At 37.9% G+C, this 18,590-nt stretch overlaps 1 protein-coding gene across 5 annotated transcripts in view; it reads left to right on the forward strand.

Annotated features, from left to right (window-relative positions):
• The window catches only part of LDA (limit dextrinase), a 433,493-nt gene extending 415,177 nt beyond the window's left edge, over positions 1-18,316 (forward strand). For all 5 annotated transcript variants that reach the window (XM_089411946.1, XM_089411948.1, XM_089411949.1 and 2 more), the window contains 8 exons: positions 7,318-7,374; positions 7,704-7,778; positions 15,768-15,856; positions 16,656-16,733; positions 16,909-17,047; positions 17,172-17,281; positions 17,427-17,526; positions 17,704-18,316. In XM_089411946.1, the coding sequence (XP_089268072.1) occupies positions 7,318-7,374; positions 7,704-7,778; positions 15,768-15,856; positions 16,656-16,733; positions 16,909-17,047; positions 17,172-17,281; positions 17,427-17,526; positions 17,704-17,808 (753 nt within the window). In that variant the 3' untranslated portion in view covers positions 17,809-18,316. The remainder of the gene's footprint in view (positions 1-7,317; positions 7,375-7,703; positions 7,779-15,767; positions 15,857-16,655; positions 16,734-16,908; positions 17,048-17,171; positions 17,282-17,426; positions 17,527-17,703) is intronic.
• Positions 18,317-18,590: the final 274 nt, after the last annotated feature.

Consider the following 18,590-nt stretch of genomic DNA (forward strand, 5'->3'; position numbering starts at 1 on the left):
CATCACCTTCATCGACAATTTCTCAAGGAATACAAGGATGTATTATTTGAGGCACAAGGATGAGGCATGCGAAATGTTCAAGGAGTTCAAGGCTTTGGTTGAAAATCATATGGGTAGAAAATAAAGATCTTCAGGTCTGACAACGGTGGGGAATACATCTCAAATGAATTTATAGACTTTTGCAAGAAGGAAGGAATTAAGAAGGAGACTATTGTGTCCTACACTCCCAACCAAAATGGAGTGGCTAAGAGAAAGCACAGGTCCATTGTGGAAGCTGCCTAAGCCATGCTCCATGATCAAAAGCTTCCAAAGTTCCTTTGGGCTGAAGCAACAAACACAACAATATATGTTCAAAACAAGTTGCCTCATCAAACTTTGGACAACAAGGTCCTCGAGGAAATATTCGTAGGTGTTAAGCCCAATATTGGTCATCTCTGGATTTTTGGCTTGCCCCGTATACTTCCATGTACTGAAGGACAAAAGAAACAACCTAGAAGCCACAAGAAGGAAAGGTACATTTGTTGTATATAGTGAAGATTCTAAAGCATTTAGTATATATATTTCTGGTCAAAGGAAGGTTGAAATTAGCAGGGATGTAAAACTCGATGAAGATGGTGCCCTTGGAAAAGCAAGTGACCTCTCTCCACCTCCTCCTCTTGAAGACAAGAGTGATGATATGGATATTCTTGAAGGTCCTTTTGTGCATGAATCTGAGAAAGACATTGTTGATATCCCATGGAGCCTATGGTCCCCTTGGATCCTCCTCCATGCGATCCCCCTGTGAGGAAAAGACCACTTTAGCTCAAGGACACACTACAAGATGCTGAGAAACATGTTGCTGCTTGTGGAACTTTCAAGGAAACCAAGAAGCCATGTTGGTACCAAGCATATGTTGCTGCTATGACCAATATGAATCAAGTTGAACCTCATACCTTTGAAGAAGCCGTGAAGGAACAAGTCTAGAAGGATGCTATGGCCAAATAATATGAGTCTATTATGAAAAATGAAGTATGGGATGTTGTGCTGAGACCGAAGGGAAGATCAACGGTGACCTCCAAATGGCTCTATAAGATCAAGCATGGGGTTGATGGAAGCATTGAAAAATACAAGGCAAGGTTCATAGCATGTGGATTCTCCCAAAAAGAGGGAGAAGATTATGGTGAAATATTTGCTCCTGTGGCCCGATATATAACCATTCGTTTGATAGTTGCTCTCACTTCCAGTCTGGGATGGTCACTTCATCAAATGGATGTGAAGAATGCGTTCTTACATGGTTTGCTTCAAGAAGAAGTGTATGTTGAACAACCTCCAGGATTTGAAGTTCATGACAGGAAGACCCATGTATGCCGATTGAAGAAAGCTCTCTATGGATTGAAGCAAGCCCCTCGTGCTTGGTATGCTCACATCGACAATTACTTGATGAAGCTGGGATTTACAAGAAGCAGTGTTGATCCAAACTTGTACTTCAAAACGATCCAAGGTATGCCTCTCATTTTGGTATTATATGTTGATGACTTATTCTGGATAGGTGTAGGCCCTCTCATTCTAGAGTGTAAGAAGGAGTTGGCTTCCGAATTCAAAATGAAAGATCTTGGTTTGAAGCACTATTTTCTGGGACTAGAAAAGTATGGCAAAAGTCGGACGAGATTTTCCTTTCACAAGGGAAATATGTTGTAAAATTGCAAGAAAGATTCGGCATGGTTGAGTGCAAATCCTTGCCTACACCTATGGAGATAAATTTCAAGAAGTTGTGTGGAGAGGTTGTTGGACCGGACTTAGCAAACCCCTCGGAGAATAGATAACTGGTTCATGCTCTGATGTTCCTTGGGAACACTCGCCCTGACATATGCTTTGCAGTTAACACTTTGAGCCAATTTATGACCAAGCCTCACCATGTACATTGGGTCGTTGCCAAGCATGTATTGAGATATCTACATGGGACTATTAACCTTGGACTGAGATATGTCACTGGAGATGTTAGACTACATGGATATATAGATGCAGATTGGGCTGGTAGCGTTGCCAACAGGAAGAGTACCTCACGACGTTGTTTTAGTGAGGGATCTGCCATGATATCGTGGATGAGCAAGAAGCATAAATTTGTAGCCCTTAGCACTACTAAGGCAGAGTATATTGCAGCCAACCTGGCGAGTTGTGAAGCAGTTTGGTTGAGGAAGCTCTTTGGAGAGCTATTTGAGTAGGGTTTTGACACGACAATAATCTATTTCGACAACAAGAATGGGATTTGTTTTTCAAAGAATCATGTGTTCCACGACAAGTCCAAGCATATAGAGATCAAATATCATTACATCCATGACATGGTGTAGAGAGGAGCCATGAGAATCCTCCACATTTCGACAAATGAGCAGATAGTTGATATCCTCACCAAGGCTTTTCCAAAAGGGAAGTTCTTGGTCTTCAAAGAGCAACTTAGACTAGTTGAAATGACCCTGTCGATCAAGTGACAAGAACATTGAGCAATGCTCTACCCCCCTGGTTGAGCTCCCAGGGTGAGGAATGGAGCTATAGGTCTCCTGGGGATGAGAGACCTCTGATCAATAGGATGTTGAGACTTGGGATCTTCCCTAGTCAAAGTATGCCCCAGTTAGAACCCTTCCCACTCTGTGCGATAACCTCTCCCATTTGGCCAATGGGTTGAGGGACTTGGGATAGAATGTAATCCCTACCCCTTGTAGTAGGTGGATCTCACCCAAGTTGATGGATACAAGTGTTCTACCATCTGACTTTTTAGGGTTAAGATGGATGATCATGGACAATAGGGTAGATTGTGATCCTTGCCTTTGGTAAGTTGATCTTAACTATTGTCAAAGACTTTGGGATAAAGTGCGATCACTACGCATTGGGGTAGGTTGGTCTCGCCCATTGTCTTTAGTTCTGAGTGGTAGTTATGGCTCCCCGATGATGATCATGGTGATGATGATGATGATGATTCTAGGTGGTAGTTGAGTCTCCCCGATGGTGATAGAGAAAGGGTGGTAGCTGGAGCTCCCCTGTATCAATTCTTCTTCTTTGGTTTTGAGAATGCTTAGCATGAGATGAGCAGAGACAAGCAAAGATGAGCTGGGATCTAAGTGGAATGACCATTAGAAGTGGGATCTTTTAGTAAACTTCAATATAAGTCAAAGTTATCTTAAATAGAGCTAAGTAGTAAACTCGCCATCATAAACTAGGATCAAATCATGTTGTGCTTTTGTGTTTCTTATGTGAGATGCTAGGCTAACGATGAATGCATGATCGCAACTCAACCATCAATGGCACACCATAGTACCAAAGAGCATACAACAACTATTAACATGTACTATGTCCAATCAAGATGCACTATCCCTATGGTAAAATAAAAAGTGTGCATCTTGTTGACCACTCCATGTCAACTACCCCATAGCTGTACATTTTTTCGCGATGGATTTCCATCATGTCCGAGCACTTAAATGATCCACAGATTCATCATTATCAGCTATATGCACACTGGATTTTTGTAAACCCATTCTTCATTTTGTAATGTAAATAATCCTAGTAAGACAAATGTATGTAACAACCTAGGTAAGTTTAACTTTTTGATAATGATTTCTATCCTAGGCGGTTTTTTGTCTCACCGATTCATGTGTGTTTCTAAACACGGATGATTGACAGAGTTTTTCTCTCCAACCTCACCCCAAAGCTAGGGTGGATTTTGTCGTCAAGATTTTAAATGAGTCCTAGTATTATTTATCGAGTCTTTGTAAAAGTGATTTGGGAATAATTCTAAATATTTGGTTAGATTATTTTATTATAAGTCACTTAGTCTACTAGATCATATTTTGTGTCACAGAAATGGATAATTATTGAGGTTTTATAGCGAACGGGTGTTCCCTCTTCATGGATTAGAAATGTAATATTTCATGTAAATAATATTTTAGCTTTAATGCTAATAAAAGAGGGTTGGAAAAATTAATAATCCCCTCATGTGTTAATTAATTAAATTTTCTAGTTAAAATAAATTAAAATGCTAAAGCCAAAAATTTAATTAATTTAGGTCCTAGGAAAATTGAATTCTCCAACATTTAAAATTCGTGGGTTTTAAAGTTTTTAATTTTTGGAGGTCCCCAGTTAAGGGAATATTGAAAATTTTAAGATATTTTGGACCCTTGAGCCATAGTAGTTAAGTCAAAGTCAATTTTTTGACGCAATTAACTCAAAGTAATCATTTTGAGTTAATTAAAAAGAAATTAAAATTAAAAATGAAATTCGAAATTCTTCAAAAGGTAACTTTATTTCAACGATGATGATTAAAAGATCATTCGATCTTCATCAACGGTTGAGATTGCTTTGACAAGGATCAAGCCAACTAGCCATTGGAGAATTTTTCTATAAATTAGAGGTCTCTCTCCATTATTTGGATCCGATTTCTAAATCGTGTACTTGCTCTAAGAAATTTCTTGTAAATTTTTTCTAGTTAATAAAATACAAAACTTTGGGGTTTTAGACTGTGGTGTTCCTTTTTCAAATTTATGTGGTAATATTGCTCTTAGTACTCTGCCGTTTTTATTTGTATTCGCTGGATGATAGCCTTTGAAGATTGATCTATGTACATTTATCTTGCACCGATTTTTGGGTTTTTAAAATATCATTTTGATTTGATAGAAGTAGCATGTATCTCTATTTCTTGATGATTGATTATTTTGAATCTCTATTAATCTAACAATCAGATCTAAGTGTGCAGAAACTATCATTCAGGATTTGGGCATTTGGGAAAGTCCTCAGCTAGACCAATTGACTCTCAATTTACAGAATCTAAAGAGCCTACTGTTTTTAATTTCTGAAATCATTTTACAAAATATTTTACTTGCAGGGTTTTTCTTGGGCTTGTGCCTCTTTAAAACTTTATAAATTTGTGCAAAATTGTTTAGATCTCGCTAATAGATGGCTTTGATTTGCAGATCTGTTAGATCTGTAGAATATTATTGTAGATATCAAATTTTTTAATTCATTGGGGTTTTGGATATTTTATATTTTTGTATATGCATGCTTTGGGGTTTTCTATCTTTTGTTTGTGCAGGAACAAATCCGAAGATTGTAGGTGATTTTTGTGAATAATGGAGACAGATCTAGATCCCGGAGGGCATCTCCATTTTGTTTGCAGGTTGAAGAGAAATTTCAAGAAGATCGCAGGAAAATTATTTTTTAGGGCTTGGAGGCCTTGTGTTGGCCATCTCCAACGCCTTCCTGGCCTCCCTTTTTTGACCCCCTTTCTTCTCCATCTCAACCTTCTTTTTCTCAGCCTTCTCACCTGCTTCTCGACTTTCCTTTCCTCCTCTCGACCATCTCCCCTTGGCTCCCCTTCTTCTTGGCCTGCCTCTCTCTCTCGACCTCCATTCCCTTATCCCTCCTTTCTTCTCGGCCTCCCCTTTCTTCACGACCTCCCTCCTCCTTTCTCCCCTTGCTCCTCCATTCCCTCATTCGTCCAGCCTTACGATTCCTCTCCCTCGCTACCCTTCCCCTCCTTCCTCGGCCCTCACTTCCAGCCTTATGACCCCCTCATTCCCTTCTCCCTCCACCCCTTTTCGGCCTCCACCATTCCACTCTCAGCGTCTCTTCCTTCACCCTCCATCGCTAATTTTTTCCATAAAATTTCCCTAAAAATTTTAACAAATTTTTAACAAAAAAAATTTCACAATTTTTTTTTTTGAGTTGAAGATCTTCAATGACTTAGGCAACTTGTCTCCAAGTGTTTACGAGCCCCTAAGCGCTGACTGGTGCACATCCTCTAAACCCTTCCTCATTTCATTTATCTGATTGAAAGCAAGGCTAATACTGGCATAGATTTTCAATTAGCTGAAGTTTAGCAACAAATTTAATTTACATCTTTTACTGCAGTGCATTTCAGAAATAGAATTATTTTTAGAAACTTTTTTGCATGCTAATTGACAAATTTATGAACATTGTTTTATTGCTTTTCAGTAATTTATTTTTGAGTTTGTAGATCAAATGTATCAGTAGATCAGAAATAGTTAAACTTACAAATTTTCTAAATTGTTAGTTATTAGTTTGTCATGTGAAGTTTCTATTGTTATACAGAGAAAAAATCTAAATATTGCATGATAATAGGACATTTGGTTTAAAATATATTGCTGGCATTGACATTTGTTTTAAGAGCACATTACTAAACTGATATTTCATTGATGTAATATGAGTTTAAGCACTTAGCTTAATTTTTGAAGTACATTTATTTTGACATGCCCATGCAAGTAGGACTAATCTAGTTTTAGTTATGCATCTAATGATCTTTGATTGAGTACCTCATACAAATGGATTTCTATAAGTGTTTTATTTCCAGCATTTTACATTGGTTTATTATTGTATATTTTGGAAATATATGTGCAGACTTCATATTTCACATTGCTGGTATAAGTATTTGTTTTCTTACTAAGATCATCGTTTTTCCGAGCCTTAAGTTAAAAAACACTCGGGACATATTTCAGAAATAATTTTAGGCCCTCCTTTCACAATTACATCATCTCACTTTGCATTTGCATACTAAGCTAGTTCTTGCACATTAAAATTTTACTTCGAAGCATAAGCTTGGTCGATAGAAACATTAAGGGATCAAACTTAGAACATGCATTTTAACTAAAATTGACCAAGTCTCTGCATTTCACATTTCACATAGCTTTAAGTTTTGCATTTGAATATAGGATAGTCGAATCATTCAACAACAGTTTCCCATCCTTTACTTGAACTTCATTTCCTTCGCAAGATAGTTGACTCCACAAGGCACTGGTATCAATTTCCTCAAATTAAGTTGAATCCTTCAAAATCTTGCACAATCTAAACAAGTATTGGTTGCTTAGTTGTGTCTCCCGAACTAGTTGGTTCCGAACTAGTTTTCATTCATCCCATTTCTATAGGGTCTACCCCCCTTAGTCTGCTATTGGGAGACAACTCAAACAGAGAGATTGGGGATTAGTGTGACAATGCCTGATCTGAGCCGTTGTCGTGGTGCCCAGATATTCTGTGTGACAACACATCTCAAGCCAACCAGCATCCAAGTTACAAAATAATACTTATATATGATTAATTCACATGCAAAACTTTTGTCTCATTATCAATTGTCAATAATCTATTTTTCATGCTTATATCTTGAGGCAGTAGTTGTTTGAAAGTTTAAAATTTTTCCATTCATTTCATGCAATGATATATGAAGAGTTTTTTGCTATTAGGTACCTAGTTTAGGCATACAGCAGTAAATTATGATCTTGCAGGCAATCTAAGATTGACACAGTTTCTGACTATTTTATGCATTTTTGTTGTTTTCTATAGATAAATTATGTTTCTGCACATGATAATGAAACGTTATTCGACATCATCATGCTAAAGGTATATATAGTTCATAACTTCATACACTCTTCTTACGTACATTTGAATAAAATAAGGAAGATCAAGTTATTGTGTAGGCTCTAGATCAAATATAGGTACATTTAGTTTGTACACTCTTCTTACTTATATTTCAATAACAAAACGATATAGATCAAGTTATTACGTAGGGTCTATATCAAAAATCAACCTTTATCTTTTGTCTATTTCTTTTTAGAAAGGAGGGTATTTCCAACATTTTCATTGCAAATATCTAGTTTTGTGTTGCAATTGTGTCTAGATTCAGCGATAAACACATGAATAGTGATTGAATTTTCTTGTGTTTGTTGTAGGCTGCAAATGAAGTTCCATTGGATGAAAGGTGTAGGATAAATCATTTGGCGACAAGTATTGTGGCACTGTCACAGGTTTTTTTTAACTGCACTTTGGGAGTTAGATAATGCTTATAAATATGTAATTCTTAGAATTATAAAATATGTAAACCTTGGTATTTATAAAGAGCCAAATCATTTTGTTGGTCTTGTAATAGGTATGTTGTAAACATATGAAAGGGCTGTTGTTGCTTGTATAAAGGGAAAAATGAATTATAGCAGTACATACATTGAATTTTGGAAAAGAAAGTATGTAGACGAGAGTAGGTTTGGTTGTTTGCAAAGTTGTAATTTGTCTGTGCCTGAAAAATAAATTTATATTGAAATACAAAGAGATCCATAACCCAGTTGTAGGCAGAAATCCAAAAACATAAAAATTTCACTGTTAACAAACCCTTTAATAGGAGTTGACAAGCATCATTATAAAAAAGAATATGCATACAAGCCTTATGTTTGAACAAATTAAAAAATATCACAGGGAGTAATCCCCATTCTTCACTCAGTTGAATCTTTAGTACATCTTTATATTGTTATCAGTTTTGTAGTGGGGACTTTATTGTATGGCTGCTTTTTCCTTTCTTCGTCCTTTGTCTCAATTAATGGCAATCCTTCTTTATCAAACTCCTCTTCCTCAAGTTAAAACTTCTCAAGGTCTCCTATCTTTTCAAATTCTTTCTTTTTTTATATATATATATATATATATATATATATATATATATATATACTTGTGAATTTTCCCTTTAGACTTGAACCAATTATAACTACCTCTTCATCTCCTCACCTTTTAAAAACCTGTATGAGTTCTCTAACGTGGAAGTAGTCTGACTTTTCTTCTTCTCCAAGATGTAACACTCCTCACTATGAAAATTTCTAAACTGAAATTCTATCACTACAGCTATTGATTTATTTCATCTACTTATTATTCTCAATAAGTTATTTACGAAATTTCTTCAGCAAATATTAAAATAAATTCTACTGCAATTATCACACAATTACCCAGAGAAAAATACATGCACAGGAATCAATCACATCAACACATTTATTTTTGGACAATTGTCCCCAGAAAAACCCAATGCGGGAAAAACAGTGCAGCAAATGAGGGCTTTATTAAGCTTCAACAGCGATTGCTTTTACAAGGAATGATTTTACAGAGAAACTGAAAGAAAACACCTGAGACTTTCCCTTTGAGGCCATCTAACAATTTGGAGACCTTGCTCCCACTTTTGCGTCACCCCCTGCATCACTTTGATTGATCTAGCGTGGCTCTGAGTGGCTCTGCGTCCCTCTACATCAACCTGCATAGGCCCTGCGTCTCTCCTCTGGACTAAGTCTCTCTTTCTACGTTGTCTTCCATTGCCCCTGCGTCACCTCCGCCTCGATCACTACTTGTTGCTAAAGCCTTCTTCTTCCTCCACTCAGCAACTCCCTCTGAAATCAATTTCCTCTTCCTTGAGAATCGAATTTCCTTGAGATACTGAGTATCTGCCTGTCTCTCTCAAAATGACCCTCAAGTCTTCTCTTATACTTTTCATGTTGATGAATCAACGACTGAGATTAATTCCCTAATCAACGGCTAAGATTAAAACAAACTTGATCCTCATCTCTTAGAAACTTTTCATCCTTATCTTTATTAATACCCATTAATATTTTTATTTTCCTAAGTTTAGACTTAGGAACCCATTAAAAATATTAATTATTTTAATAACGCCTCATCTGGATGGAAGCTCTTAAAACGATTTTTGGGTCTTGGAGATCTCATGTGCCTTAGCCTCTGCTCCAAATTTCAAGGCTAGGGCACATCCAGTGCTACCAAAAATCAGAACTCCCTCTTAGCGAGGAATGTGCTCTAACAATGTTTCACTATAGAAACATCACACTAATCTTCCGCATCGGTACCTGTGTTGATGCTTGGCTTGCTGCCTCACATCCCCTACACTGTTGCTTCCTGTATTGCTTCCCATGACACTGCCACTGCCACTGCTGCTCCTGTACTGCAACTCCCTCTCAACCTGCTACATCATGCTGCCCATAGCACTGCCACTGCTAACTGCTGCACTGCAACTTCTGATACTTATCCATTATTGAAATGGATTCTTTACCATCCCCATCTTCTCCTTGAAATGAACAAACTTTGTTCTTCCTAGAGCCTTGGTGAGGATGTTTGCCACCTGTTCTCCTGTAGGAGTGTACCTCAACTGTACTGCCCCTTGTTGGACACAGTCTTTGACAAAGTGACACTTGATATCAATGTGCTTCGACCGATCATGAAATACTGGATTCTCAGAGAGCTTGATGCAACTCTGATTATCAAACATGATCCTAGTTTCTTCCATCCTTCTCCTGAATAGATTCACAAGCAATTTTGTAAGCCATATGGCTTTGCACGAAGTTGTGCTAACTGCCATATATTTTGCTTCAGCTGAGCTCAAAGCCACGGATTTCTATTTCCTATTGCACTGGGAGGTCATTCCTGATCCAATGTTGAAACAATACCCAATTGTACTTTTCCGATCTACTGAACTTCCAGCCCAATCTGTGTTAGTGAACCCACTCAGTTTGATGTCATTGCCTCTGGTGTACAATAGTCCATGCTCGAATTTTCCTTGTATATACCTGAGAACATGTTTGGTTGTTGCCCAATGCGCCCTCTTAGGTTTTACCATGAACTAACTGAGGGTGTTGACAGCGTAACAAATGTCTAGCCTGATATTGACCAGATACATCAGGGGCCCTATGAGCTGCCTGTACAAGGTGGGATCAACATCTTTACCTTTTGATGCATCAATCTTCTTCCAGTTGGTGATCATTGGAGTAGCCATAGGTCTACAGTCTTGCATCCTGAATCTCTTCAAGATTTCTGTAGCATATCTCCCTTGTCCCAGGAAGATCTCACCCTTCTGCTACCAAACTTCCAACCCCAAAAAATAATGCATCTGTCCCAAATCCTTCATGTCGAATTTTGTGGCTAGGTTCTTCTTGCATTGTTTGATGAGCCTGGATGATCCTGTCAGGAAGAAATCATCCACATATAACACTACAATTAGAGGCTCATTCTCTACAACCAGATAATAGAGATTAGGGTTTGCGTCACTCTTGACGAACCCCATCTTCTGCAAGTAGCCATCAATTCAACCGTACCATGCCCTAGGTGCCTGTTTCAGCCCATACAAGGCTTTCTTTAATTTGCATACATGAGATTTCTTCTCATGTGTCTCAAAACCTTTTGGTTGTTCGATGTATACTTCCTCTTCTATTACCCCGTTCAAGAATGTCGTTTTGACATCCGTCTGATGAATCTCCCATCCCATTTGCGCTGCAAGAGATATCACGGTCATAATCAAAGTATACCTGGCTAATGCGGCGAAGGTTTCTTCGTAGTTTATCCCTTCCTTCTGAGCATACTCCTTAACCATGAACCTGGCTTTGTATTTCTCCACACTGCCGTCTGCAGCATATTTGACCTTGTAGATCCATCTCGAACCTACCACTGATCTGTCCTGAGGCCTAGGTACCACTTCCCAGACATCATTGACCATTATAGAGTTGTATTCCTCCACCATAACATCTACCCATACTTGATGCTGAACGACCTCCTGAAAACTAGAAGGTTCCCCAACCTAAGCTACTAAGGCCTGGTATCTGTCTTGTTGTCTTCGCTCCCTCTTGCTATTCCTAGGTGCACCAATGAAGTCTTCTGCATCTCGTAGAATCTGTTGGAATTCCCGACTCGTTCTTCCACTGGTAGTAGGTACATCTATCAACTCCTCTTCTTCCTGAGATTCCTCCTGTTCTGAAGCCTTGTCTTCAGGAGGATTTCTGGTACCAGTTTCCGCTGGTTGAAATAGTTTGACCAACGACTCGTCTTTTCACTGCTCCTTAGAAGGCATTTCTCGGGATTTTCTAAAACCTCTATCCTCCATGAACTTAACATCCCGCCGAACTACTACCTTCCTAATCCCTGGGAGATAGACTCTATATGCCTTAGCATTCTTGCTATTCCCACAAGATATCCTTTCCCAGCAGTTTGATCTAATTTCTTTCTCTTCGCTTCGGGTATATGACAATATGCTAAACTCCCAAATATCCTGAAATGGTTGACTTCATGTGTCTTGTCCTATTCTGGACATAAACTGTCGTGTTGCATGCTTCTGCCCACAAGAATTTAGGCATATCCTAATCATACAACATTTCCCTAGCTGCTTCCACAATAGTCCTGTTTTTCCTTTCTGCTACTCCATTCTGCTCCGGATTGTAGGGAGCTGTCCACTCTCTTCTAATGCCATCCTTAGCGCAAAAATCGGTGAAGTCCTTGTCAACATACTCTCCACCATTTTCCGAGCGCAACACTTTTATCTTCTTTCCTGTCAGATTCTCCACTAAAGCCTTGAACTCTTTGAATCGACCAAAAACCTCCTCTTGGGTTTTTAGAAAGTAGATCCAAATCTTCCTAGAATGGTCATCTATGAAGGTGACGAAGTATTCGGCACCACTAAGAGCTTTTGTGGACATCTGTTCGCAGATGTCTGAGTGTATCAATCCTAGCACACTCTTCGCCCTATTGTTACTTCTGGAAAATGAAATTTTGGCATACTTGCCCAGAACGCACCCTCTGCACACGTCATCCCGTTCAGTACTTAGTTCTGGAACCGCTGATACTGTTTTCCTGAGAATTCTCAGAGCCCCATGGTGTAAGTGTCCCATCCTCCTGTGCCATAGCTCATTCAAGTCTTTGTCTCCATTACTGCTTATCAGTGCCATTGGTGATTCTAGATGTAACTTGTTACTTCTGATTCCAATCTGAAGCTTCCTTTTCCAATTTGGGTGTTTGACATATACTTTCTCCTTAATGAAGAAAACGGCATAACCCTTGTTTTGACGTTGAAATACGGAAAGTAAATTCATCCCCAATCCCGACATATGCAACACATTGGTTTCCCGAAGTAGCTCTCCTGCTTCGGTTTGAGAAACTATGGTACCTCTTCCTATTGGAGTACATTTTTCCTTATTTCCCATGGTGATCTGAAAATTCATTCTTTCTTCCTGATAATCTGAAAAACATTCTCAAATTCCTGTCATATGCCAGGAAGCTCCATTGTCTATATACCAAACCTCCGAGGAGGCAAAGCTTGCATGTCAAGCGACTTCTTCTTCCAATCTGGAAGCTAACGTCGAATATTCATCCCTTGTGCATTCTTCTGGAAATCTGCAAGGGTCCCCTTGAGTGGATGCCACTGCATCATGTTGTTGACCCATAATCGCTTTGGCTTTCCTGTTGTCAGATCTCTGCTTCGATACCATGTGAAAATTTCCAAACTGAAATTCTATCACTACAACAACTGATTTGTTTCACCTACTTATTATTCTCAATAAGTTATTTACGAAATACCTTCAACAAATATTAAAAGAAATTCTACTACAGTTATCACATAATTACCAAGAGAAAAATACATGCACAAGAATCAATCTCATCGACACAGTTATTTTTCGACAGTTGTCCCAGGAAAAATCCAATGTGGGAAAACTGGTGCAACAGGTGAGGGCCTTATTAATCTTTAGCACCAATTGCTTTTACGAGGAATGATTTTATAGATAAACTGAAAGAAAACACCTGAGACTTTCCCTTTGAGACCATCTAACACTTTGGAGACCCTGCTCCCACTTCTGCATCACCCCCTGCGTCACTTTGATTGACCCAGCGTGGCTTTGAGTGGCTTTTCGTCCCTCTGCATCAGCCTGCGTAGGCCCTGCGTCTCTCCTCTGGACTACGTCTCTCTTTCTACGTTGTCTTCCACTGCTCCTGCGTCACCTCCGCCTAGATCACTGCTTGCTGCTAAAGCCTTCTTCTTCCTCCACTCTGCAACTCCCTCTGAAATCAATCTCCTCTTCCTTGAGAATCGAATTTCCTTGAGATACTGAGTATCTGTCGGTCTCTCTCAAAATGACCCTCAAGTCTTTTCTTATACTTTTCCTGTTGATGAACCAACGGTCGAGATTAAGTCCCTAATCAACGACTAAAATTAAAATAGACTTGATCCTCGTCTCTTAGAAGCTTCTCATCCTTATCTTTATTAATACCCATTAATATTTTTATTTTCCTATGTCTAAACATAGGAACCCATTAAAAATATTAATTATTTTAATAACTCCTCATCCAGATAGAATTTCTCAGAACGATTTCTGGGTCTTTGAGATCTCATGTGCCTTATCCTCTCCAAATTTCAAGGCTAGAGCACATCCAATGCTACCAAAAATCAACACTCACCCCCTAGGATCTACATCCACAAAAAGGCATATATCACTATCATCCGCTCAAAATATCATCATAAAGTCAAATACTCAAATGAAATACTACACTAACATGCTGAAATAAAGAACTATTCTAATAGCATGAAATGGAAATTTATTCTGATAGAAAAAATGAAACTACTCTAACAACATAAATGACAAAGTGTAGAGTTAGAAATACAATACAGAGATGCCTCATGGCATCAGATGTCTTCAGTGAAATCCATTTTGAGAACCTGCCTACTCACAGGCGGACCCATAGGTTCTTTCTCTAATGTGCCCTGTCCAATTTTAATTATCTTGGGACTTTGACTTGTACCAGTATTAAGTTTTAACCTGTTTGTGGCCATCAAATATACCAAGCCTCTTCATTTTCCCTTTTCAACTATTGATTTGTTGAGGTTTGATCCTGCTCAAAATTGGTGATCCATGTTTCATGTCTTTTTTCTTTTTTTTGCTTTTTTCTTTTCTTCTTGGTTAGCTGCGATGGTGATGATGATGCAACTACTGTCAATTCTTTTGCCATGTCTTGAAAATGTTCTGATGGAGGATTCAAAGTATGCAAGTTTTTTGTGTCATGCCTGTTACCGCTCAAACTAGCAGGGGTACTATAAAGATAACTTTAAATATGCAGATCCATATCAATATGCTCATAACTTTAAATGAATGCACATGATTGCAAGAATGGTTAAAGTACCTGTTGAGAGATGAACCACCTTCCTTTAAGAAGAATGCCAGATGGGAGTTAGATCTCACCTGAGCAATGGTTGGAGAACTCTAGGATAATGCTATGTGCTGACCATCATAAGGCTACTGGCTGGCTGGCTGACAAAGGAGGGGCAAATTTTCTCCTATGGGCTACCCACTTTTGGTGGGTAACAGGCCCTATTAAGTTTATGACAATTGCAAACCTTATGACTGAGATAGAATTTGATAGAAGTGAGTACCTAGAGAGCTTCATGATTAAGGATGAGCATGGAGTGATCTAAACTAGTTTTCAGCGCTATGACCTTTAAAGTTTCGAATCTTACAGTAACATTTTTATGATAGAATTGAATATGATGCTTATCTATATTATGTTGAAATTGGAATGTTGTTGTCATGACTGTGATTGGGTTGGAATCTTCTATCTTGTTCTATGGTGAATTATATCATTATTTAATGAATAACATATATTTTACATTTTAAGTTTTACTGTTTCACGCTTTATCTGTTTTTCAAAGACATACATTTTTATATAATATTAATGTATGTGTGTAGGTATGTGATGCATCCCTAGACCCGTATAGGTTTCAAAATCACATGCCTGTACCCACTCCCTTGAACATTGACAACCTTGAAATTAGTTGTCCATTTAGAGAGAAAGGAGACCAATTTCATGAAAGAATTCCACTTAGGGGCTTATATGTTACATGGTCACCCTGACCATGCCTTGTCATAGTTATTGTTGTAGAATAATTCTACAAGGTGTGGATTGTATCGGTACAAATAGTGTGTGTAGTGGTTATTCCAGCTTACAGGCCTCGAGGATATTATGATTTTGTTGGCTTCATATTTTGAACAACGTATATCCCAAAGGCTGATTTCTATTTGTTAATTCAATGATTTACACCCATAACTGAGTTGCCGCTTATCCTTAAGCCCAAGGTACTTACTGTAATACTTGCATGAGTGATTATTCGTGTGGTTAGAGAGAAGTTTTTCCTAATCACGATTCACAACCTTTGTCGTTTATTGCAGGGTATACCTTTTTTCCATGCAGGTGACGACATTTTACGCTCTAAATCTCTGGATCGCGATTCATATAACTCTGGTGATTGGTTCAACAGGTGGATCTCATTTGAGGCCTTTTCTTAAGATCTTACACACCATGCTTTCTAAGTTATTTGAAGGTAGCAATTGGAGAAGATCTGCAATGTTATAGAAAGACTTCTCCAATAATTTTAAAGCATGCATGTTCATCTATAATTATGATCACAGAAGATAAATAACTTTTATATTTTCTTGCAGTGTTCAGATGCTACATATGAAAGACTAGGGATAGAGGAAACCAGTCTAGGCACAGTTACACTCTTCAACTGAAGAAGAAGAACTTAAAAGTTAAAACTGACGGCAAACCTACCTTTTTATTTTCATCTTTTAGGCCCAATACCATATTTTGTCCTTTTGTAGCAACCGATAAATCACCACAGCTACAATCTGAATTAAAGAAGTCAACTCCTTGTCAGGTTCATCAAGATGCCATGCTTAAATAGAATAAAGTTGAAGAAAAATCTTCCCTTACCCTCTGAAAAGAGAATATTATGATAACTGTCTTAGAAGTACTACTTTTGATGGTGTTCGGTTCTATCCAGTGTCTGTGTTATTATAAGCAATATAAGTATATCACTGACATGTCCAGGACAATATCAGTTTGGTACAGAAAACACCATTTCTTCTCACCCATGTTTGCTTTCTAAAAGTTCTGATATGTAGATTGGATTATCTATTATGAATGATATGTGGGTTAACATCTGCAATTGGTTTTATTTAATATTAATGTTCCCTTGGTTAGTTAATATTATCTTCAGCTTCCTTTTTCTTTATATTGCAATCTTTTTGTCATACTTATGGGAGCTGAATTTTCAGGTTAGACTTCACGTACGAATCAAATAATTGGGGAGTTGGATTGCCTCCAAAAGAAAAAAATGGAAATAATTGGCCTTTGTAAGAAATTCTTCCAAGAACTGCATAACTCATTGCTATACCTCTATTTTAAATGCCTTCCCTATATTTGCCAGAGTTTGCAGATAATTATTCGTAAGGAATTTCATATTTTACCAGTATTCTATGATGACGCAAACTTAGCTTTCCCTGGTTGGACTGATTTTGGATTTTGTAGGATGAAGGAACTTCTTGGAAGTCCATCTTTGAGACCAGGGAAGCATCATATTCTTTCTGCTCTTGGAAACTTCCAAAACCTGTTGAGAATCAGACGGTCTTCGCCTCTATTTCGGCTGGGGACAGCAAATGCTATTCAAGTAATAGTCTCCCCTTTGTGCCTGTATCATAAGGAATTACATTTTTAATGTTGTTCAGCTTGATGGATTTTGCAATTCATTTATATGTAAATTTGGTAAGGATAATTTGGCATAATAAATGCAGGCAAGAGTTTGTTTCCACAACACTGGGCCATCATGGATCCCAGGGGCCATTGTTATGAGCATTAAGGATGGTGACAAAGGAATGCCTGGTTTAACTCAGCTTGATCCCTTGTATGTATCCACCATTCAAGTTAGCTTGGAAAGCAGGCATTCAGACACTAGCATAGGGAGAGGCTGCTGAGTTTTTTATGCTCTTTCTGCTGAGTTGAGGATGTGCAAATTACAGTTAGATTAACACTGATCGGTTTGCTTATAGGTACCGAAGGGTAGTTCTAATATTTAATGCCCGTCCCAGTGAATTTGTTGCTCCAATTTCTGCACTGAAATCATTGCCACTTACCCTCCATCCAATACAGGTGATCTCCTTCACTCCTACTTCTCACCGTCTGCCTTCATGCAATTTCTGTGAATTAATTTTGTGTTCAGCATCAAAACTTATTTTTGTAGCTATGAAATTCATTATTTTGCCCAAATCAAGTTTTTTCTTGGCACTTGAACAAGCAACCATGATGTTAATTTATGTTTATTTGCAGGAGGCATCATCTGATGCACGGGTAAAAACTTCTTTCTATGATGCAAGCACTGGTACATTCAAGATTCCGCCAAGGACAACCTCTGTATTTGTGGAAGCCCGTTAGTCACGTGTCTCCTTTCACTGTTTCTCCATGAATAAGGAAATCAAAGAAGCTATAAAAGCACACCACTGGTATTTACAGAAACATCATGTAAGTAGCTTCAGGAATATAATGGCGTACATTTGGATTGTTTATTTGTGATGCACATCATTTAATTTATCAATTTTGTATTTCAAGACTGGTTATGTAAAATGAACTTTAGTTGGAAATCGGAACAGCAACTGTCAACTACGTTTATGGGGAATAAAACATTCTAAAAGATGCGAGGTTATTCAATTGTGGAGGGAGCATCTGGGTAGTGTTTATATTCTCTAATTTAGTGATGGACAATCCTTTATTGACTTGTACCCAGTTTCTGTGAAATAATTGCCGTCGAATTTTCACACTTCTGTCAAAATCCCTGGATCTCACAAAAATTAGCTGCAATGTAATCTTTACGGAAAGGATAACCAATCCAACTCTCAATCACCAATATATGTTTCAGATATGAATGATTTTCGTTACAAGAACATCTAGCATCAATGAAGTGTAAATCCCAAGCACCAAGGTGATAGCTTTGTGTAACTATGATATCTCTCAACTTAAGAACTTTATTGTATTTATATGTATATAAGTTTAATTTCTTTTACAATGTTATATTAGAAAAACAAACAGATATTTAATTATCAATAACCTTACTGATAATAACTGATGTATAGTTGGTGTTGAAAACTGTATTTATGTTTTATTTGATGAATAAAGACAAACTAGAAATTAATGGCTAAGTACAAATGGCTGAAAGAGGA

Source organism: Pinus tabuliformis, chromosome 3_1 (assembly GCF_031772625.1).
Source record: "Pinus tabuliformis cultivar Carrire ecotype Pingquan chromosome 3_1, CPIR1, whole genome shotgun sequence".
Classification (NCBI taxonomy): Eukaryota; Viridiplantae; Streptophyta; class Pinopsida; order Pinales; family Pinaceae; genus Pinus; species Pinus tabuliformis.